At 41.3% G+C, this 24,721-nt stretch overlaps 1 protein-coding gene across 3 annotated transcripts; it reads right to left on the reverse strand.

The window, feature by feature from the left end:
* Positions 1 to 1,568: 1,568 nt before the first annotated feature.
* On the reverse strand, positions 1,569 to 20,717 carry adgra1a (adhesion G protein-coupled receptor A1a). 3 transcript variants are annotated; one of them, XM_044178454.1, is made up of 7 exons: positions 20,616 to 20,717; positions 19,887 to 20,152; positions 11,188 to 11,315; positions 9,171 to 9,294; positions 7,537 to 7,688; positions 5,658 to 5,753; positions 1,569 to 5,568 (listed from the first exon to the last, which is right to left on the reverse strand). In XM_044178454.1, exons 2-7 carry the CDS (start codon positions 19,887 to 19,889, stop codon positions 4,098 to 4,100), a joined length of 1,974 nt encoding a protein of 657 aa, XP_044034389.1. In that variant the 5' UTR covers positions 19,890 to 20,152; positions 20,616 to 20,717; the 3' UTR covers positions 1,569 to 4,097. The 3 variants fall into 3 exon arrangements, with proteins under 3 accessions (XP_044034389.1, XP_044034390.1, XP_044034391.1); XM_044178455.1 differs by lacking the exons at positions 11,188 to 11,315; positions 19,887 to 20,152; positions 20,616 to 20,717 and adding an exon at positions 10,610 to 11,173; XM_044178456.1 differs by lacking the exons at positions 9,171 to 9,294; positions 19,887 to 20,152; positions 20,616 to 20,717 and having other exon boundaries at positions 11,188 to 11,310.
* Positions 20,718 to 24,721: the final 4,004 nt, after the last annotated feature.

Below are 24,721 nucleotides of genomic sequence, written 5' to 3' on the forward strand. Positions count from 1 at the left end.
GTATAATAGTATTTCTAGAGAAGACTATTTCATTCTGACTGATCGATTGTAACACTGGTTCAGCCTGAGATGAGCCTGAAAACTAGCCTTAACAGAGCTGGGCTAGTCTGGAGGGCTAGGTTTCCATGGTAAGTTATGTCAGACTTATATTAACCTGCTTTATTAAACAGGAAATGAGCCTGATTTATACTAAAGTAAGTCTGGCTTAACCGGTAATGTTGTGTTATGAAACACCTCTCTGGAGAAAACATATGGCAGTTTCGGGAACCACTTGAAAGGGTTGCTGATGATCTTCTAAAACCTGAGTTCAAGTTTGTATGATGCTACAAACTATATGCTCTCTCAAAACTCATTGAGAAATAATGCTGTCTGTAGTTTCTCATCACAGTGAAAGCTGGCACATAATTTTGGCACTATGCAAAGTTTGTGCTTTGTAGCACATTGAATTTTTTTTTTTAATTATTATCTCAACAAGTGAGGCTAACTATAGTATAATACTAGTGCAATATTTGTCAGACAAGAGTCTATTTGATTATATGGCAGCATACATAAAGTGTCTCCATAGAAAATCTTTATAGGTTCCATAAATTAATTTTATCAAGATATTCATAAATGTAAAATTCTGCCAGGGTGGATCATAATAATAAATATATATAGCACATAAATACACATTTGTATGTATCTACTCATGCACTGTTGCACACATAAAAAAACACACATGCTCACACTGATTCAGAAGTGTTTTCACATGTGTAACCACTCATGTAAAATCATATAAATAAAGCAGATTTGACTTGACTACTTGACATATTGTGTCTAGCAATGCCATTATAACTGTAATGCCATTATAACTGTAATAACATTAGCAAATTTTGATTAATCCAAGTGTTTAAAGGTGCAATCAGTGATATTTTACTGCCTCTTTGCAAAACACTGATGATGAATGGCAGACATTGAGTAGGAATGACTGGGCTGAGATTTCAGGTTTCCTATACAGACCCCTTAAACTACTCATAATACACTCGGCACAGTAGTTTCTCCAAAACCTCAGTGAACACAGAAACTTTCTTCCATTAGCTGGTTAATGAGCTTGTGGGTGTTTGAGATCTGTAAAGAATATTCATTAGGGTTCAAACCCTTCACAAACGTGACTCTAATTGAATTGAAATTTGACAATGCTGTAGACTGTCGCTTTCAGCAGGTATTTCTGCCTCCAGAGCTGCAGAGACTGGATCTGTGGTTGTGGGCCACCTGCTGCTCCCGTGTTCCTGCTCGACAACTGCTACTACACTTGATGTTATTGGCTCTGTTACTAATACTGTCATTATTTACCATTACATTATTATTATTTTAAAATTGTATGTGGAATTTGCATTGTGCTACTGTATGTTTTTCTCTCTCTCTCTCTCTCTCTCTCTCTCTCTCTCTCTCTCTCTCTCTCTCTCAATTCAGTTGGGCTTTATTGACATGGGAAACAGATGTTTCATTTCAATTCAATTATATTTATATAGCGCCAATTCATAACAGAAGTTATCTCATTGCACTTTTCCTATAGAGCAGGTCTAGACTGTACTCTTTATAATATTATTTACAGAGACCCAACAAATCCCACCATAAGCAAGCATTTGGCAACAGTGGCAAGAAAAAAACTTCCTTTATGAGGCAGAAACCTGGGTTTGGGAGAGAATGGGAGAGAGAGAGAGAGATAGTAATAGTAAATAGTAAAATTGTAATTGTAGTGTTAATGTTAACATTGCCAAAGCATGTGTAAAATAAAAAGATACGTAAACAGAATAATTGTGATATTAAAAATATACACAGATAAGTAAGATAGGATAATAATAATAATAAATTGTAGACTTGCAGTTAAAATACAAATACAAAAAGTGAAAACTAAAAACATCTCTGTCCCTTAGAGGTTGTGGCATGATATATATTGGGCAACGAGATATGCCCTGTCTCCTTCTCCTAGGAGTATTTTTAATTTTGAGAGGTCGTTTAGGTCTTTGAAACCTGAAATTACAGAGATGAACATGTTAAAGTAAATGTTTTTGTATTTTCAATTGGCAGTTTGTGGTCACTAAGCCTGTACTTGGTTAGGATCTGTCTCTGCTTTCTATCTGAAAGTAGAGAGATATTCTGCCAATTTATAATCTCTTTTCTGTTTCTTCTTTCCAATGTGCCAATTAGGTTTCTTTACATTGTGTTATAATTTGGTTAACTCAGATTTGTGTTTGGAAAGCTGTGTTGTTGTGAGACTGGTCACAGTGTGTCTGAGAGGGGGCAGTTAGTCTCAGCACCAGCTGACATAGGGGACTCTTTTCTGAGCTCAGCTCTTGGGTTTGGAGAGCTTTGGAATGGAGGGTGTTTAGGGGGCTGGATTTAAGGTGATTAAAACATGTGAGCACTCTCTTTTGAATGTTAATTATCAGTGGGTATCTGCTTAATTCTGCTCTACATGCATTTGTTGGTGTTTTTCTGTGTACATGTAAAATGTATCTGCAGAATTCTGCATGTAAAGATTCTGTTGGATGTTTGTCGGGTATAGCTATGATGACTAAGTGGACCCCATACTTCACTACCATGCAGCGCAATAGGCTGGATGACACTATCAAATATTTTAAGACAAATTTTAATTGGAATTTCAAGATAATTATAATATATTTTTTTCTTAATTGCATTTAGAGCTCTTCAAGCTTTTTCTTTTAGTGCATTCATTGTTGCCTCACTCTCTCTCTCTCTCTCGCTGCTTTTTTGTGTCACTCAATTTGCCATGAGCTGGAACGAGCTAGAGACATGAAACTTGGCCCAATAACTAGAAATTATGTGGTAATGCTTCACAACAAATATGATCCCAATCAGCCTCATGGTGGCGCTATAATATATATAACAGCCAAAAAAAAAAAAAACTTTGACCCACACCGTGAGTCCGACTGATTTGAAATTTGACACGCATCTCCAACTCAATGTGCTCTACAAAAAAGCCTCTTGGACACTAAAGGCCACCATGATGGATTTTTTGCTAATTTGCATAATCTGAAAAACAGTAATGTGACTATCTTTTGGATTTGGACTGTATCAACACCAAATTTGGTATACAGTTTTGCAGGATTGAGGTATACAATTCTATTTAAAATGAGTAAGACTGGTACAAAAACATGCGCATCTTGCTGCTGCCAGTGGTGTTTTCTCTCTATTGCGGTCTGTTTTCGGTCGACCTCATGTTGGATCTGATACAGACCTCTACTCCAAAACCTAAGTGAGTATGAAAGATGAATAGAGCTTCAGATTCTCCCAGTTGTTTGCTAATGAGCTTATGGGTATCTTTAGAGCATATATTTATTTTGGTTTTCTTTTTTCTGAATAAGAAAAATGTTAAAGTACTGCCTGTGATTGGGAAACACTGACTCAGCCAACTGGTTAAAATTTCTGAGTCAAATGTAAATAGAAATTTTGTTTAAAAATTCCAGTTCCTTGGTCAAGGGCAATGGCAGGAATAGAGATCTTAACAGGTCCATGCGGTTCCTAGTAACTGAGACCCTAACCCTTTTATTTGAAAATGTATTAATGCACATTGAGTTTGGGTCATTTTCTACTGGTCCGTTTGGGATCAGGTCCAAAGTTTTGAATCTGTGAGGACCTCTCGGTAGGAGTATTCCTTGTACATGACCTGCATGTCTTTGGACTGTAGGAGGAATATTGAGAAACTAACACAAACACGAGGAGAGCACTCAAACTCCACACAAAAAAGGCCCCAACTGGAACTTGGAGTTTGGACTCAGGACCTTCTTGCTGTTATCTTCTTACTACTGAACCACTGTGCCCCATACAATAGAGCCATACAATACTGATTGCCACTTTAAACTGCATGTAGCAGAATATTAATTGAACCGTTCTTGCATTTGAATATTCCTTGTAAAAACTGATTTAATGATAACTTAAAGGGCTCTGAAATATCTTCGGGATACGAGGCCTCACTGAAAACTCGACCTGTGGTTTAAGGGCAAAGCTGAAGGCATTAAGACCCAACCACTTAGAGAGTAGGTGTTACAGTTTCAGGGATGCTGAAAGGTCTGGCAAGTACAAGCATAAGAAAACTATACAGTGGTTTCATTTTTCCAAGGGCCGGTCCGTATGTTTCCTGTGGCATCTGAACCAAACAGGCCGTCTTCCTGCAGGCTCCTGTTTCGGCCGATGGTACCTCGCCGGCTGACAGTGGCATGCTGCCGAGGCAGAGTATTTCTTGGGAAACCTTTCTGCTCATCCTCTATGCAGAGATTATTCTTTTCTTTAGCCGTTGTCTTTGACATGCAGTTGTATGTGTCGGGGTCGTCCTGATTTTCCAAGGTAAAGGGATCGGGTTTCTCACAGCAGCTTGTAGTGGAAGAGTGATCAGCTGAGCTGTACATGTGCCACTGGCAGGTGTGGACTCCGTGAGAAGGCAGGAGGAGGCTGTGACAGGAGGTAATGCTGTCATGCATGTTGTGTGCATGGCTGTGGCAGGAAGTCATTGAGTCTTGTACACTGTGGCAGGAGGTCTGGCGTTGCAAGCTGTGGCAGGAAGCCAGCTGCTTATCCAAGTGAGGGCTGGGGCAGGGAAGCTGGAGGTCTGAATGTGGGCTGTTGGAAACCAGTGGCCAGCCTTCAAGGTGGTGCGCAGCGTGAGGGCTGTCCAGGTGGGAGCTGTGCACACTCCCATCCATACTGGTGGAAGTCATGTGGGAATGGTAGTCCTGGAGGCATGGGCGTGGGCGGTTGAAGGAGCGTGACTTTGTTCTGTTATTAAGGCAGCTCTGTAGAGGCAGAGTGGGACAAGGGAGCTCATCAGAAAGCGACTGTGGATGTGGGGAGGGTACTGGCTCAGCTTGAGGTGTGGTAACAGGACTCATCACAGCCACATAGCATGGTATGGGGCTCTGGGGAGTTGGTGTCATTTTGTGGTAAGAACTCTGCACAAGGTGAGAAGAGAGTAGCGGCTGCTTGCCTGAGCATGGGGAGCTCAGGTGGCAGTGTGGCTGATGAAGCTCCTGCCTCTGACTCTGTCCGTCCCCATTCTGGTCCTCTGTCTTGGACTTGGAGGGGCAACAGGCCCACCAGCGGTGCCATACATCATCACGTTTGGCACAGTGCTGGATGAGAAGGAAGAGTCCTAGAGTGACACAAAAAGCCCCATACAGGCAACTGAATATCATATCCAAGAAATGTCCCAGTGATACTGCCAACGCTCCTAAAGCCCAGGTAGCCAGGAACAGAAAGAGGGTGAAGGCCGTGGCCCGGAGCTGAGATTTAAATGAGTGCTCATTGGCCAGAACCGACACGCCTGTTGCAAATGGGAGACAGTCCCCAGCAGACCCAGAAACTCCCCCAGTGTCAATGTGGCGGTGATGGTTTGACTCACTGGATGATAACTGCTGCTGCTCTTCACTCAGAACTCGCAACTCATACTTTCTCTCTGGGTGGCGTTTAAGCTGGATGTAGGTGCACAAGAAGTACACAGACATGACTAAGACCAGAAGAGTCATGGGGGCATAGAAACCTCCCAGGCTTGGTTCCCATGCCATCCAGCAACTGAAAAAGACACACAGAGACATAAATATGTATTTTATTTATTAAACAATTCATGAAAACATGATTGTTCAGAAATAATGAGTACTTACTACAAAGCACCATCCCTGCTACCATAGTTATCCATACCGAATGCTGCTGTAACTCCAACAATTACGAGAGGGATTCCATCACATACAAGATAAAATCTGCCAAAAAAGTGAACATTATTAAGTATAACTGCTGGCTTGAGGATTTGCAGGTGGGGCAGAGAGACAGAAGAACACAGAAGAGAAGTACAGTATCCAATGAAACTGATCTCTACAATTTGTCGGTTTAGGCTTAGTTACATACTGGAACAGTTTTTTGAAAACCACAAACTGTCATTTTTAGCCACACTAGGGACATGGCTCAAGGTACGGCAATGTCAGTCTGTCGGTCGGTTTGTTCCACCACGTTGGTCCAGACTGAAATTTTTATACTAATTTCTATTTCTGTCATTTCTATAACTGTTGAATGGATTGCCATGAAATCCGGTACAGTTATCCATGGTGCCCAGATGATGAATCCTTGAGACTTTGTGATACCCTGACTTTTCAACTACCGACATTGACATTTTATGTTTGTGAAATATCTTGAGATATTTTGGATGGATTGCCATGAAATTTGGTTCAGACATTCATGTTCCCTTCAGGATGAATTGTAACAACTTTGGTGATCCTCCAACTTCTCATCTAGCACCACTGTCAGGTCAAATTCCAATTTGTCCAATACTTATTATAACAAAATACCTGCAAAGCCAATGACATTCCCATCAGCCTCAGCTGTACTTTGTGTTTGGTGCTAATTAGCAAAGTTGCTAACATAAACATGCTAACCGCCAAAGATGATACAACATACAGAGCATGATAAACAATGTACCTGCTAAAAATCAGTATGTTAACATTATCATTGGGAGCTTTTTGCCATGCTGACTTTAGTATTTGGTTCAAAGCACAGTTGTCACTATGTACAGCCTCACAGAGCTGCTAGCATGACTGTAGACTTTTAGCCTTGTTACATTTCTGTTGGTGCATATTTTTAACTTTAGACTGAGTCAGGATAGCTGTTCCTTCCTGTTTCCAGTCTTTATGCTAAGCTAGGATAACCACATCCTGACTCAAGCTCTGTACTCAACACAGAGACATAAGATTGATATCAATCTTTCTCACCTAACTCTCACAAAAGAAGGTGAATAAGCATTCCTAAATGTTGAACTATTAAAGCTCAATTTTGAGATCAGAAGAGATCAGAATTTTTCTTTCATTCTTTCACTATCATCCTATTCAATTTTACTCGAAGTAAAGAAAAATGGTGAGCTTTGCTAAAATGTTGGGCAGTAAAGAAGCTGATTCTACAAGCAGTGGGTGGTGATTCACTGGGACAAGAGGAACCAACTACAACCAATAAGTGATGCAAAATTCTCTATTATGTGATTGATTAATTCAGTTGTAAGATTTGTTCAATTTAAAATTTAAACTCCTCATTTGACTTTGATTGATGGCCTTCACGGCTCTTCACACTGTTATAGTGCACAGAGATTTGTCAGTTGGTGCTGAAGGGGTAAGCAAGTAGGGGCAGCATCAAGTAGCCAAGTATTGTTGTTAATGACTTTCTGCAAGTCTGCAAGGGCACTCAAGGAAGAACTGAATAAGGACCAGTTGGCTCAACACTCCAAAATGTGGTTTCTCAAAATCATCTGAGAATCTTGTAAAAGAGAGAAAGAGGTCCAATGGCACGTGTATCACTGCTATAATCCTTACTATGCAACGGCGTTTAACATCTTTCAAGCTGTCTTATCAAGCTCTTGTGAGGGTTTTGAAAAGCATGATACTGTTTGTTGACACAACCCAGTGAGGCAGTCATGATTAATTCACACATTGTAAATTAGTAATTTAATCAGAACATTGCTTCAGCCCTGTTGTGCACATAAACACCTGCTTACAAGCTTACCTGAGGATGGTTGGTTTGGTGTGAGTCTGGGCTGGCCCATTCCTTTCCTGGGCCCGGATTGGGTCTTTGGACACATCTATACAGATATTTCTAGCAGTACACATCAGCCACAGCATGGTAGACAAAGAAGCATAGTGGAGCAGGATGCCAACCTAACACGGATAAAGATGTAAACAAAGATTATTAAAAGCAATATGAGATAATTGTCCAAATTAGTGTGTGTGTATTAGTGCGTAGCAAAAAAGGGAACTGCAACTAAATCTCGTTTTACACCCCTGTGTTGTAAAATGATAAATAAATCAACCTTGTAACCTTGTTTGTCAGTGTAGTTCAAATGTGCCTGTTAGTTCACTGATTAGCTTTGTATGTCAGCTAATGTTAGTTTGTTGGATTGTATAGGTAGATTACTATAATATAGTTTTAGTTTGTATCTGCTTATGTCTGGATGCAATTTATAGTATGCAGGTCTGAATCTATTTGAACTAGAAGTTCATTCTTATACATGGTTTTTTACACATGTGGCTCATGCCTGTTCATTAAGGATGAAGCTTAAGCCCGGTTAGCTTGGCTTAGTACACACTTTTTGTTTAACCTATACAAAAACCGTAGTGTAAAAAGGTTTAGTGGTTTTACATGGAGACTGGACTATTTCTTGATCAGGAGCAGTGACTTCCTGGAGATAAAACAAATAAGATATAGCTTGTTAATTAATGAGCATTAGTTGTGTGTTTTTTTAACCTTTGGACAGAATCACACTAGCTGTTTCCCCATGCTTCTAGTCTTTACGCTAAGCCAAGCTACTTGTGTCCTAGCTTCAGCTTCATACATGTAACATACAGATATGAGAGTGGTATCAATCTTCTCGTCTCACTCTCAGCAAGAAAGTTCATAGGACATACTCCGACAGTTTGTATGTTCTTTTTAATTCCTATGCTGAACCACATAAATAACATCTTTGATGACACTTGGAATGAAGAATGGACATTGTCTGTGTTCTGACCAGACATGCTGTAGTCATCCAGCTGACATCCAGCAACTGAGCTACTTTACTCAGTTAAAAGGAAGAATGTTACATGCTAAACATCAGCATGTTAACATTGCCATTGTGAGCATGTTAACATGTAGTATTTAGCTCAAAGCACAACTGTGCCTAAGTACAACTTTACAGAGCAGGCTGTGTACTCTTGGTCTTGTTTGACAGTGATTAACAGAAAAAAAACTTCACCATACTCATCCAGTGAGACACAGTGGACATAAAAAGTCCAATGGGGCGAATACCTTTAATAGGCACTGTTCTATATGTTTGAGCCAGAATTAATTTTTTTTACACACAAGCTGCCTGAAAGGAAACCAGAAAATAATGTATAGCAAGCCTCGACAGCTTTAGCTCGTGGAGTAAGTGAATGGTAGTGATTTAAATTCACACTCAGTGAACATTCGCTTTCCCATGGACACTGATGCCTCTCTTTCTAAGTGAAGCAAATAACTACCAGTGACCTCAAAGCTGAATGAAACTGCTTGACCAACAACTGAGGAAGCTTTCAGTTCTCTCAGGACCATCATACTGTGCAGAACATATTTTAAAAGTGCTGGAAATAACACTATGCTGAGAAAGAAGGAAAACAACAACTTACAATTTGACACACGAAAGGTAAGTTGATCTGATTGATGCCCCCAGCAAAAACTCCAAATGTCAGCCCCGTGTGAAAGAGGAAGTTGAGGAGTGTGTGCCAGCCATTCCTGCTGATGCGGATCACACTGCACACAATGAATACAGTTAAAAGATACCTTATATGAGGTAGTTGGACATACTGATTTCTTAATAAAAACTGACATTTAAATAGAACTTATTTAAATGAACACCTATTATTAAGCACTTCGTGCTTTCTAATAGTTTGCTGCATTTTCAGTCAAATGAATAAAAATCATATTAAATGTAGTTATGGGTATGTATTGGTGTTGTGCCAAATTGACACTTTTCTTCGCTTGTTAGCACAAGTGAACACTTAAATGTTCATCCGTGAACAGCATAACCTAAACCTCAACTGACATAAGAAGGATATGCTCAGATTTATTCAAATCCACTTCAACACGATATCTACATGCCATATGTAAGCTGATAGAATTTTTGTTCGCTGTAATCATTCTTCCTGTCCTTACTGGCTGGCCCTGAGTGAACCCTTCCTAATGTGACTCCACTGTAAGAGATGGGATCACAATCCATAGTCCTCATTCTATGCTACAAATGAATTCTCAAGTTCATCTGAAGCTAATATGACATTTGAGCTGTCTCAGATACCGAGCATTCAGACCGAAAACAGTACTGCATCAAAACAATACAATGGGCTGTGTTGGTGGGGGCGCGTTTCTTATGGTACTGGTGAGATGATGAAATACAATACAGAATGTCCAGTTCGAATATTGAATCCCTGTGTTTTAAGGCTCATCAAACACCAAAATACTGCACGTTTAAAATACTATGAGACAGGATTTTACAACTTTGAATCAAGAATGTGCACTTGCACATATTTGATTGGCATATGCACTGTGTTTCAGGATGAAGTCACATTGTGTTGCACAAAGAGGGAATTTCATACAAAACAGACTGGAACTTTGGAACGAGGATCAGGATTTTGTCCCCCATTTATTACACTGAAGTAATGTTAGGGGGGGATCACTGTGTCACAGTCTGTCTTGTTCTCTCCAGTCACTCCCCTTCACTCTGCACTCCCTCAGTCAAAAAACAGGAAAAGAAATAGTAAATTTCATCAAAACGCTATAAACTTAACTGCTATTTTCCCAAGAGTGGTGGTTCAAGAGGAAACTGTCACAGTCTGTCTTGTTCTCTCCAGTCACTCCCCTTCACTCTGCACTCCCTCACCTGAGTATTAATCCCCAGCACCTGTCACCCATCGCACACCTGCACGTAATCAGCCACTCCACTCACCTATATAACCCAGTTCCTCACTACAGTCAGTGTCCGGTCTTGTTAATGCCACAGGACAGAACGCTAGTTCCCCTGACTTTGTTAACGCCTTGGACTCTATCTACCTGTACAGATTATACCACATACCCCCAGTACCCAGTATCTCTTCTCCGGTTCCTACGTGCTCCTGTCCTCCGAGTCATTCTCTTCGGCTCCAGTCTCCGTGTGTCTCCAGGCCTCCGTGAGTTCTTCTCTCCAGCTCTGGGTCCCTTGTGTCTCTCTTCAGCCGTGAGTGTTTCTCCAGTCTCCTAACCCGTGTGGATCTTCTCCTCTGTGCTCCGCCACCTCCATTCAAGAGACTGTATACTTCCCTCCATTCCCGATCTTCGCACCTGTGTTAAAATAAACTATACCTGCCTTGTGTCTCCGGCCAGTTCTGTCCGTAACACACTGCAGTGCTAGTATGAACAGGAGGAATGCCAAAGACCTCTGTATGCTTCAAACAAATTGACGTGTTGTCCGACCATGTCAAAGGCTAAAGTGTTCAGAATGCCAATTCCACCATTGGAAAGGGGGTTTCATGTGCTGTTAGTCGATCCAAGAAGCATTTGGAAGTATACTAAGGCCTTTACAGCAACCAATAGCTCTTTCAACATACATATGGGCATGTGAATATTGTATTAAGATAGACTTGAAAACTATCCTTGAATAAATGTTCTTCTCACCTGTGGTGGACAATATAGGTAATGATGGAGACAAGCAGACAGAGCAGCATGACTGCTGTGCAGGCATACACCACTGGATGCAGGTAATCCCCGGGGTATGGTGGGAATGACAGCACTCGCTTCAAATCCTGCAGAATGACAGACGTTTACAAATATAACAGGATAATTAGTGCCACAAGAATGGATAATAAAAACCAAAACACAGAGATTTACACCCTTGTTCAATGAAAAAACAATGCAGGTTGATTGATACCCAAAGAAATCTGAGCGGACCACCATACTATTGTGGAGTCCCCCAGGGTTTGATTATTGGGCTGCTATTATTCAACCAGTACTATACTACTACACTCCCTCTAGGTCAAATCATACAAGACAATAACGTTGCTTATCAGGGTGGACTTCTTGTTGTCTGGTCTTCCCAATAGACTGTTAGAGAACTTCAGCTCATTCAAAACGCTGCTGCCAGGGTTCTAACGAGAACCAAGAGAACTGAGCACATTACTCCTGTTCTTAAATCTTTACACGTGCTTCAAGTTACTTATAGAATAGATTTTAAAATGCTGCTGCTAGTTTATAAATAACTCAATGATCTCAGGCCCAAATCTTTCTGATCTGAGAATATAAACCCAGTAGGGCCCTTAGATCTTTAGGAAGCAGTCAACTGGTTGTCCCTTGAGTCAGAACCAAACAGGCTGAAGCTGTTTTTAGCTACGATGTTGCACACTGATGGAACCAACTTGATGACCTCGAATGCACCCCAACTCTAACCACTTTCTAATCTAAATTAAAAACTCTGCCTCTTGTGCCTTTGACTGTTTGGTTTCTCTCCTGCACTTTTATTTCCTTTGTTGCATTTGAGGAAACTTACAACATATTACCGTACTGTAACTGTATTTTATTTCATTTTAAAATTTTATTTTATTCTGATTTTTATTGCTTATTGTTTTCAGTGTCATTCTAATGATTTAATGTAAAGCACTTTGAATTGCGTCTGTGTTTGACATGTGCTATATAAATAAAGCAGCCTTGCCTTGCTGCTTTAATGTTGCCTGTCCAGATGGTCCTGTGTTGATCTAAGCCAATCAAGACTTGGTCAGGAGTGTGTGTGCATTTGTCTGCCTCAATTATTCATCTTGAAGGAATAGTTCAGCATTTTGGGAAATATACACTTTCTTTTCAAGTGTTAGATGTTAAGATATATATCAGTCTGATGTCTCTGTGTGTTAATTACAGAGCCTAAGTCACGACTTGGTTACCCTAGCTTAGCATAAAGACTGGAAGCAGGGGGGAAGGAGCTAGCCTGGCTCTGTCCAAAGTTCAAAAATACGCCTACCAACATCTCTAAAGCCAACAAATTAACATGTTGTATCTGGTTGGTTTATTATGTGTACAACAGAAATGTTTTAGGGGGAGTTATATGATGGAGGTATTTCTTTACGAACAACAGTTTGCTCCATTTGACCATTACGTCTGTGCAGTGTCTCCGGCTATAGTGCAGGTTGCCAGATGCAGATCTGTGAGCACATGATTTGGTATGTACAAGCATGATGGTAGCAAACATGGCAACCTCAATGTGACGACAATGATGCGTTCTTGTCAAATGGGAGTTTCTTTTTTCAACTTTTCCAATTTCCAACTTGTATAGCGGTCATGTCAACATCCAAGTCGTCACAATGACTGGGAAACCAGGATTTTTCTGAAAGTTTCGATATATCTGACTTGGCACTTGGCACTGACTTAACCCCCACACAATCAACTCTGCAAAAATACAACCATTTTGAGTTGCCCAATGACATGAACGCTCGCAAGTCACAAACATAGGAATCATTCCATCTCGCCCATCCATTCTATATGATGTGAAGCGGCACTGTGCCCGGCTGTTGTTCGACAAGAAATAGTTACAGCATGTAATTCCCCCTAAAACCACAAATTGTGTTTTTACAAACAGGAGAAAATGTGTTAATTAGTGAGCTTTAGAGGTATTGGAAGGTGTATATTTCAACTTTGGACAGAGTCAGGCTAACCTATTCTGATTCTGATAACCACGCCCTGACTCTAGCTCTGAACTTAACACACAGACATGAAATTGATATCAATCTTCTCATCTCACTCTCAACAAGAAAGCGCATTTCCCAAAATGTTAATCTATTCCTTTAATAACCTAAATAGTTGAACCTGTAGCTCCCTGTCTCCAGATTCTGACACTGATGCCAACATGCTGTTAGAAACACAGAGCTTCAAGAATGCTCTTAAAAGAAAATAAACATGTTTCCTCTATGCACACAGCCAGTGCTGCTACCAACAATGCTGCCATGAACCATCAGCATTCACAACATCCAGCCTCACTCATGCTAGTCAGAATGACTACATGAAGCCTGCAGACGTACTGCTGGAGGTTGAAATGTGCTGTGTGTTTCCAAAGCCCTGCACAATTACTCAAGCCTCTTTCAGTATGAGTGCATTATTGAAATCTCCTGACATGGTACCATTATCTAGCAACATAGACTGAGTGACTTGAAAAATAAAAAACCTTATAGATTGTAGTGTAATGTAAATGTACAGTAATGTAAATTATTGTAATTATAGTGATTGGCATTATCAAAGTAAAACCTCTTAGAATGCCGTCGATTTAGGCAGAAAGTCATTGTACTACTGCTTACTGTAGTTGTAGTGTTGCCTAACTGCACTACATCACTGTCTTAAAATAACTAACTTAACATCATTAAACATGTAAAACATGGTAACAGGGATTTCAGTGTATTCTGAAATATGAAATCAAATTAACAAAACGCATATTATCAGACCTTGTTTGGGAAGCCTTTTGGAACACTCCAGCAAGAACAGTTTTCTTTTCTCTCAGCCAGATATTGTTTAGTGATCTTATAGGATGAGAGGAGCTGCTTTGACCATTCTGAAAGATTGCCCCGATCCTGCTAATGTAGGGCTGCAATTGTGGCTTATTTTCATTATTGATTAATCTGCAGATTATTTTCTATTTATCGATTAATCACTTGGTCTAAAATGATGAAAATTCTCATCACAATTTTCCAACGTAATTTCTTTTGTCTAACTTCAGTCAAAAACCCAAAGATATTTACATTTCAAACACAGAGACAATTCAAAGTGCTTTACATAGGTAAATAAAATCATTAGAATGACATTCAAAACAAGGTGCAATGTGTAAGAATTTAAGAGTTTAAAACATTCAAAAATTAACTAAAATTTTCAACAGTATGTGAAGAAATAACAGTTTTGACGTTATGTCATAGACGTCTATGTATTGTTTTGCAGAGATATCTACTGAAGTTAGCATGCTAACCAGCTAGCCCCGCCTGTCCTGTCTCGTAATACTTCTTAGTACCTCAAGAGGCGATAGTCCAATAGTATAGCTCAAACAGTACTAATGTAATTATAGTGGTAATACGGTCTAGACCTTCTCTATAGGAGAAGTGCAATGAGATATATTTTGTTATGAATTGGCGCTATATAAATAAAATTGAATTGAATTAAATGCTAACTATGTCTGTCTGTTGTTTAGTGCTGAGCAGGTAGTGTACAGTGGGTTTATCAGAGCTTTGTCAATGAAAACAGTTGCCTGCTGCTGCTGGAATGCAGGCTGATGAGACTGCTGAGACCGAAGTGGTAGTGAGCTATAACCAAAAAAATGAACTGAAAGACTTTTCAGTTCCAAAGAGCTGAGGGGAACTGCAGAGTTGGTGATAATTCTCTATGGGTTTATTACTATGAGCAGCACCTTTCACAGTACACATGGTCATTTGTTGCAATATAAACATTTGAATTAGTGTAGTTTTAAACGATTAACCGATTATCAGAATTGATGTCAGTTATTTTGACAACTGACTAATTGTTTCAGCACTATAATCACGTATTTTACTAATGACAAAACATTTATACTTCTACTTCAATCTTATTGCTAATTTGCAAAGCTGTGCAGGGTTATAACGCATGCTTGAAGTTTAGCTAACTGGTTAGTTTCATCTGGCTTGATCGATGGTAAATGGACTGTACTGATAATTGGGTATCATCCGCATAACAATGAAAGTTTATGGAGCGTTTCCTAATAATATTGCCTAGAGGAAGCATATATAAGCTCAATAGAATCGGTCCAAGCACAGAACCTTGTGGAACTCTGTGACTAACTTTGGCGTGCATGGAGGACTCACCGTTAACATGTACAAACTGAGATTGATCTGATAGATAGGATTTAAACCAGTTTAGTGTGGTTCCTTTAATGCCAATTACATGTTCCAGTCTCTGTAATTCAAAGAGTTTCCCTTCGGGGATCAATAAAGTATTTCTGATTCTGATTCTGATTCTGAATAGGATGTGATGGACAATGGTGTCGAATGCAGCACTAAGCTCTAAAAAGACAGGTAGAGAGACAAGTCCACTGTCCGATGCAATTAAAAGGTAATTTGTAATTTTCACTCTAAACACTGACTGAATCCTCAAATAAACTATTGTTATTTAGAAAGTCACACAACTGATTGGCGACTGCTTTCTTAAGGATCTCTTAAGAGAGAAAGGTACGGTTAGATATAGGTCTATAGTTCTAACCTCCCTCGAAAAGAAAAGTGAACAAACACTATTTCTCAACATGTTAAACTATTCCTTTAATCTACGCTTTTGATTGACATGTCAAAAGACAAATTTAGTCCTTTTGGTTGATGGAAAATCCACGAGGTTACCAGCAAAAACATTTTATAAAATGGGAATCACTGCACTTTAATATTGTTTAGCCAAGCTCAGATGATTTAGCTGTGGAGGCAGGGATGTGGAGGAGACTTAGAGAAAGTGTCTCATATACAGTAAGTGATGTGCATCTCCTGAACAGTTCTAGCATTCCCTCTGTGTTAAAAGGCAAAATGTGCCTTCAAACAACAGCTGGGCCTTCTCCTTTCTTCCACTGGAACACACTCCTGCATGTGTATAATTCAAACTGAAGATTCCTGTTGAAGCAGGAATCAAGAGCTAACTTGGCTCCATCTTTATGACAGCGTCAACTCGCTTTTCCTTTGTGTTCCAAGGGCTTGTATTTTAGAGACACTGTCATGTCTTCCACCTTTCATCTCTCTCTCTCTCTCTCTCTCTCTCTCTCTCTCTCTCTCTGGGACAGCATGCTCTCTCATCACGCTCCACTGAACAACCCATCTATTAGCGAGAGCATGACTGATTAAATCCTTTGCAGATCCCATAAAATGAAAAAATACAGGCATGCACACACAGCAGCAGAGATATGTGCACACTACACTCCACTTATCTCAGATGAATGACCGCTAGCTGTGTCACGAGGTAAGATTGTGTAATTAGGCTTCTTTTGTACTGAATCTTAAACACATTTTTTTCCTACCAGCTTACAAGTGTTAGAGGGACTCCAGATGCATTTCAATGCCCCCCTCCCAGAATTTTGGCTTGCATGATGCCCCTGGAACCACGGATATTTAGACCTAATGAAAAATTACCCAAACAGTGAGAGAACATCAACACTGGTTGCTAGAAGCTGAGTGGACTTGAAGATGAGGCTAGCTATGGCTAACCAGGCTGAGCTAGCAACTGCCTGGGGGGCCCCTGACCCAAAGGAGCGAGGTTCACTGTGTGGTAATTTGGTTGAAGAGGCACTTCAGTGATTCCGTATTGCACTTCCATAAAGTTGGGAAATACAGATTAAGACTGTCTACAGCCATGTTAGCAGCTCTGTGAGGCTGTACATATGCACAGCAGTGCTTTGAGCTAAATGCTAACATCACTTTGCTAACATACGCACAATGACAATGATAACAGGCTGATGTTTAGCAGTTACAATGTTCACAAAAGTCAATTCATCCTGAGGGAAACATGAATGTCTGAACCAAATCCAATAATTGTTGAGACATTTCATTAAAAACATCACAGCAACCTAATGGTGGTGCTGAAACAAAAGTCAGGGAATCACCAACGTCATAAGCATACATCCTTTGTGCAGCATGGATATCTGCAGAAATTTTCTGAAATTTATGAAATAAATTTTCATTGTTATGCAGACGATACCCAATTATATCTGTCGATCAAGCCAGATGAAACTAACCAGTTAGCTAAACCTCAAGCATGCCTTAAGAACATAAAAACCTGGATGACCTGCAATTTTCTGATGTTAAACTCTGACAAAACAGAAGTTATTGTACTTGGACCCTAACACCTCCGAGACACATTATCTAAAGGTATAGTTACTCTAGATGGCATTGCCCTGGCCTCCAGCAGCACCGTAAGGAACCTTGGAGTTATCTGTAATCAGGATTTATCCTTTAACTCCCACATGATACAAACTTCAAGGACTGCCTTCTTTCACCTACATAACATTGCAAAAATCAGGCACATCCTGTCTCAAAATGATGCTGAAAAACTAATGCATGCATTTGTTACTTCTAGGCGGGATTATTGCAATTCCTTATTATCAGGCTGCCCGAATAAGTCCCTTAAGACTCTTCAGTTGATTCTGAATGCTGCGGCACGTGTACTGACAAGAACTAGGAAAAGAGATCATATTTCAACAATATTAGCTTCTCTGCACTGGCTCCCTTTAAAATCCAGAATAGAATTTAAAATCCTTCTCCTCGCCTACAAATCTCTTAATGTTATAGTGTGAGGTTTAGTCATATTCCCTGTTTTATTTTGTAGTATTCTCCTTCCCTTGTGTGTCTACTTCCTGTCTTTGTTTGCTTTTCCTCCAGTTTTGATTGTTGGCCCCTCCTTGATTGTTTGCACCTGTGTCTCGTTGTCTCACCTCCCTTAGGGTTAGTAGTCCGGGTCTTTTCCTTTGTTCATTGTCAGATCACTGTGTTCCTGTCATGTGTGTGTGTCCCTATCTGGTGCATGTTTCTTTGTGCCATTGTCAAGCGGCCAGGCAGTTGTTTCCATTGAGTTCGGCTGGAATTATTCTCTATCTCCCTTGGACCGTGTCTGGATTCTGGACTTTGAACTTTGCCTGCTCCCTGTTGGATTTGTTTAGCCTCGTTGGACTCATTTCCTGGTTTCTACCACTGCCAGCCGGTACCCCAATAAATACTGTAGTCATCCGGCTACGTTATTCTCATTCCGCTTCCTGGTCTTCTGCATTTGGGTCCTCATTCTGCACCACTTACGACACTTAATGGTCAGGCACCATTGTATCTTAAAGAGCTCATAATACCTTTTTACCCCACTAGAACACTGCGCTCTCTCTCTCACTCAACCCAACATGGCAGCGGCGGATGGCCACCCACCTTTGAGTCTGATTCTGCCTGAGGTTTCTGCCTCTGTCGCCAATTGCTTGCTTATGGTGGGATTTGTTGGGTCTCTATAAATAATATTATACAAAACATTAAAGTAGCAGAGGACTTTTATTTTGACTAACCACAAGAACGCAACTCATAGACGCAACAATGCCTCCGGTAAAGTAGGTAGTAGCAGTATACAACCTCAAAAGCAATGGCTTCAACCTGTTATAAATCGGAAAGAAGAACGGTTCAGCAACGGTTGATAACCACAGAGGAGCCAGAAGGGAAAAGGAGGAGGTCCAATATTAGGACATTTTTTCATTTTTTTTTTCAGTTTCCCTTTGGCTCATGGCTTTATTGGCATGACTGCATACAATACAATGTTGCCAAATCATAATAACACAAACTATACAATCATAAGAAACAAAAACATTGCTCAATAATAACATTCTCTCCAATGGACCTTTTTTTTTTTAACTGTAATGGTGAATCTCGGAGCTCTCTTCATGGCTCTGGATTGTTCCCCGCTTCTGCTCTGGCAAACCAGTCATTGCTGGTTGATGTAAAACACAGCACGGAAACGTCGCCACAGACATCACATTTAAAAATTCCGTATACTGCGAAATACAGAGAGATTTACCTAGTGGTGATAAGCTTATTTAGAATTGTGTGAACTCGAATGTAACAGACGTGCTCTAGTTTTAAATTTGTATTGTGTTTACATGGTGCATTTTAATAAATAATTTTTGCTTATAGCCAAATTACCAGAAACCACTCCGACTACCACTTACTAATTAATAACTAATGGACAGAAAGACAGGGAGGTCAGTAGGGGCCCATTGCTCATTTTTGCCTCGGTACCCCCTTGTGGGTTTATCCAGCCCTGCCTGAATGTTAGGAAGAATGGCAGCCAACAGTTTCAATTAATATTATCCACACTGACAGTGAGTGTCAGTGAGCAGAGCTATGTGTTTAAAAGAATAACTGCCTCTTTTCCTCTATTTCAGTGACATTTTTCTGGTTTACCACTGCATTTGGTTTAAAACTATATTTAAACTTCAGTATTACCAATTGCTAATGCAGTGCTAGAAGAGTGTCTAGTGGTCTGGATAAAAGGTGCAATTGCCCTTTTTTCTGTTTTTAAAAATAGTATGAAAATTTGCATCTGGATTTGAAACAGTCTAAACCCTTAGTGGCACCAGCCTGAGAATCAGCTAAGAAATATTTTCTTTGAAGTTTCCCCTTAACTTGTTACTTAAGGGGGGACAATAAAATGCTCTCAGTTAGCCTATTCTGTGGCAAAAGCACAATGCACTCAGAAAATCGGCACACAAACAGGCAGCAGCCATGAAAGCAGTAATGGTTACTGAAGGCAAAACATTAGTTATTATACCATAATTAATACTATACTAACTGGGTAGGGCTACAATTGTAAAAGCATCTTACCATTAGCCTTAGTGGAGTTACAGTTAAGTTGAGAAGCTCTGGTCTCTCCCGGAGGCTCTTGCTGCCCCTCTACCCTGCGCCCTCGGGCTCCATGTAGAGGATGCGATTCTTAATCAAGATGATGTTCTTCCTACAACACTACAGGTGTAGCAGATCACAGGAGTTTGTCCAGCAGGCCAGTGCTCTTACTCCAGCTCGGCAGCTCCAGGAGCAGCGCTGACGGGCAGCCACAGCCTCCCGATCCCGACTCCATCTGCACCGCAGCACTAGTCAGGGAAATCAAAGCAGAAGATTCAGCTGCCACTGTGTCGTTATAACCGAGCCTAATTTTCCAGCTTTGAATGACACATGAGTGTGTGGGCGGTGGGAGGATGATAGATCACGTTCAGGATACACCGAGACTGTTTTAAAATAATGTTATATTTTATAGTGACGACAGGCAGGAGCTCGAAGATGAAACTGTCAAGAAACGAGTGGTCATGGTCACGGTTTATCCGATATGCCTATAGCCGCATACGGTTATAATTTCTTTAGTATGGAAACGTGGCTATTACTAGGATTTGACTGTGCGTTTGCGCGTTGACTGATTTTGAACCGAGGATGGGCAATTATTTCTCCAAACATGTCCATGATAGCAGTGCCGTTAATGGATCAAATGCCAGATACAAAGATGATAGCCTACGTGAATATATCTACTATATTTTATGAAAAGCAAAGGGGCTGAGTTACCTGCGGTGGTATCTTCTCTCAACTGGGTAGAATGCAGACCCTCCTCAATCCAGGTCAGTGAAGATAGTGGCTAAGCTCCATTTGCCTGTAACGATGTGCCGCATGTTACGTAGTGAGCAAGGGCGTGCAGACCCGGTTAAATAAAGTGCAGGTGGCACATGAGGCAGAGGAGGGTGTGACGTTTCTGCTGACAATCAATCAAACAGCTGCAGGTTGTGGCATCTATGATAACCATTCTTTTTGAGGATGACTTGTTATGAGAAGTAGGTCTACTCTAGAATGAATAATAGATTAAAAAAATCAGTAGAGTACATTTACAAAATTACTGTATTTGATTACAATTTTGAGGTACTTCACTTGAGTATTTACCTTTTCTTACTTTACTAAATATGTAAGTTTTCTGCTACTTTATATTTCTACTCACCAACCAGTTGCCTTTGGTGGATAAAGTGATTGACTGATTACATTTCAGAGGGAAATATTGTACTTTTTACTCCACTACATTTATTTCACAGCTATGGTCCCTAGTTACTTTCTATATTAAGCAGTGGTGGAATGTAACAAAGTACATTTACTCACATATGTACAATTTTTAGGTACTTTTACTTAACTTGAGTATTTTCATTTTATGCTACTTTATACTTCTATTTCAGAATCAGAATCAGAAATACTTTATTGATCCACGAGGGGAAACTCTTTTGTTACAGCTGCTTGCTATCACGTCAGTGCACACAGGGATAGAAGTTCTAAGCAAATCAGAATATAATACAGGCAAGATAAATTAAGTACCAAGTGGATATAAGTATAAAATTAAAATAAGTGTAAAGTACAAAGTGGATTTAACGGTTGATGATAAGTATGTACGGTATAATAATACAATGTAATAATATAAGTAGTAAGTAAACCCCAAACCCGCTAATTAAAGCAAACATCACGAAAACTTGAAAGGAAATGGCATTCCAACAACCTGGAAGAATCCCGTTTAGTCTGGCAAGATAGTCTTAAAACATATAGGAAAGCCCTCCGTAATGCCAGAGCAGCTTACTACTCATCATTAATAGAGGAAAATAAAAACAACCCCAGGTTTCTTTTCAGCACTGTAGCCAGGCTGACAGAGAATCATAGCTCTATTGAACCATGTATTCCTATAGCTCTCAGTAGCAATGACTTCATGAGCTTCTTTAATGATAAAATTTGAACTATTAAAGAAAAAATTCATCAAGTCCTGCCTTTAACCAGTACCGACTTGTCTTCAAACACAGGAACCATAGTAACAGTTGTAGAGCCTGAGTTTTGGCTGCTTTGCTCCTGTCAACCTTCTTCAGCTGACTTCGACGATTAATTCATCTAAGCCATCAACCTGTCTCTTAGACCCCATTCCAACTAGGCTACTTAAAGACGTTTTACCCTTAATTAGCACTTCTTTACTGGACATGATCAATCTGTCTTTATTAACAGGCTATGTACCACAATCCTTTAAAGTAGAACTTAGTTATCTTAGTCTTGATCCTGGGGTTTTAACCAACTATAGACCTATATCTAACCTTCCCTTTCTTTCTAAGATCTCTGAGAAAGCAGTCGGCAATCAGTTGTGTGACTTTCTAAATAACAATAGTTTATTTGAGGATTTTCAGTCAGGGTTTAGAGTGCATTATAGCAGAGAGACAGCACTGGTGAAAATTACAACTTACCTTTTAATTGCATCAGACAATGGACTTGTCTCTGTACTTGTCTTGTTAGATCTTAGTGCTGCGTTTGACACCATTGACCATCACATCCTATTACAGAGACTGGAACATGTATGAATCAAGCTTCAAGGACTGCCTTCTTTCACCTACGTAATATTGCAAAAATCAGGTACATCCTGTCTCAAAATGAAAAACTAGCGCATGCAATTCCTTACTATATAAGCCCCTTAAGACTCTCCAGTTGATCCAGAATACTGCGGAACATGTACTGACAAGAACTAGGAAAGGAGATCATAATTCTCCAATATTAGCTTTTCTGCACTGGCTCCCTGTAAAATCCAGAATAGAATTTAAAATCCTTCTCCTCATGTACAAACCTCTTAATGGTCTGGCACCATCGTATCTTAAAGATCTCCATCCATCCATCCATCTTCTTCCGCTTATCCGGGGCCGGGTCGCGGGGGCAGCAGTCTAAGCAGGGACTCCCAGACTTCCTTCGCCCCAGACACTTCCTCCAGCTCCTCCGGGGGGATCCCGAGGCGTTCCCAGGCCAGCCGAGAGACATAGTCCCTCCAGCGTGTCCTGGGTCTTCCCCGGGGCCGCCTCCCGGTGGGACATGCCCAGAACACCTCCCGAGGGAGGCGTCCAGGAGGCATCCGGATCAGATGCCCTAGCCACCTCAGCTGGCTCCTCTCGACGTGGAGGAGCAGCGGCTCTACTCCGAGCTCCCCGTGTGACTGAGCTCCTCACCCTATCTCTAAGGGAGCGCCCAGCCACTCGGCGGAGGAAGCCCATTTCGGCCGCTTGTATCCGCGATCTTGTCCTTTCGGTCACTACCCAAAGCTCATGACCATAGGTGAGGGCAGGAGCGTGGATTGACCGGTAAATCGAGAGCTTTGTCTTTCGACTCAGCTCCTTCTTTACCACAACGGTCCGATACAGCGCCCGCATCACTGCAGGCGCTGCACCGATCCGCCTGTCAATCTCACGCTCCATCCGTCCCTCACTCGTGAACAAGACCCCGAGATACTTAAACTCCTCCACTTGGGGCAAGGACTCCCCACCCACGCGAAGAGAGCAAACCACCTTTTTCGGTCAAGAACCATGGCCTCAGATTTGGAAGAGCTGATTCTCATCCCAGCTGCTTCACACTCGGCTGCAAACCGTCCCAGTGCATGCTGCAGGTCCTGGTTTGAAGAAGCCATCAGAACGACATCATCTGCAAACAGCAGAGATGAGATCCTGTGGTTCCCAAACCGGACACCCTCCGGCCCCTGACTGCGCCTAGAAATTCTGTCCATATAAATTATGAACAGAACCGGTGACAAAGGGCAGCCCTGGCGGAGTCCAACATGCACCGGGAACAGGTCTGACTTACTACCGGCAATGCGAACACAGCTCCTGCTCCGGTTATACAGGGACCGGACAGCCCTTAGCAAAGGGCCCCGGACCCCATACTCCCAGAGCACTCCCCACAAAGCGCCCGGGGCACACGGTCGAATGCCTTCTCCAGATCCACAAAGCACATGTGGACTGGTTGGGCAAACTCCCATGAACTCTCGAGCACCCGATGGAGAGTATAGAGCTGGTCCAGTGTTCCACGACCGGGACGAAAACCACTCTGCTCCTCCTGAATCCGAGGTTCGACTATCGGACGAATTCTCCTCTCCAGTACCCTGGAATAGACCTTACCGGGAGGCTGAGAAGTGTGATCCTCTGTGATTGGAACACACCCTCCGGTCCCCTTCTTATACAGAGGGACCACCACCCCGGTCTGCCAGTCCAGAGGCACTGTCCCAGACCGCCACGCGATGTTGCAGAGACGTGTCAGCCAAGACAGTCCCACAACATCCAGAGACTTAAGATACTCAGGACGGATCTCATCCACCCCCGAAGCCTTGCCACCAAGGAGCTTGCCAACAACCTCAGTGACTTCGGCCAGGGTGATGGATGAGTCCGCCTCCGGGTCCCCAGCCTCCGCTTCCTCTTCGGAAGACGTGATAGCGGGATTTCTTAAAGATCTCATAATACCATATTATCCGACTAGAACACTGCGCTCCTAGGATGCAGGGTTACTTGTGGTTCCTAGAGTCTCCAAAAGTAGAATGGGAGCCAGAGCCTTCAGTTATCAAGCTCCTCTCCTGTGGAATCAGATCCCAGTTTCGGTTCGGGAGGCAGACACCATCTCCACATTTAAGAGTAGGCTTAAGACTTTCGTCTTTGATAAAGCTTATAGTTAGGGCTGGCTTGGCTGAGTACTGAACCATCCCTTAGTTATGCTGCTATAGGTCTAGACTGCCGGGAGACTTCCCATGATGCACCTCTTTCCTGTCTCCTTCTCTCTCTCTCTCCATCTGTATGCATTTTTATCCCATTACTGCATGTTACTAAGTCAACATCTTCTCTTTCCTGTAGTTT

This window comes from Siniperca chuatsi, linkage group LG20, assembly GCF_020085105.1.
Source record: "Siniperca chuatsi isolate FFG_IHB_CAS linkage group LG20, ASM2008510v1, whole genome shotgun sequence".
Classification (NCBI taxonomy): Eukaryota; Metazoa; Chordata; class Actinopteri; order Centrarchiformes; family Sinipercidae; genus Siniperca; species Siniperca chuatsi.

Coding starts and splice junctions, on each gene's coding strand:
- adgra1a (XM_044178454.1), bottom strand. Junction 7,689..9,170: donor TACCTTTCGTGTGTCAAATT/GTAAGTTGTTGT, acceptor TATCCGTGTTAG/GTTGGCATCCTGCTCCACTA. Junction 5,754..7,536: donor ACCAAACCAACCATCCTCAG/GTAAGCTTGTAA, acceptor CTTTTTTGGCAG/ATTTTATCTTGTATGTGATG.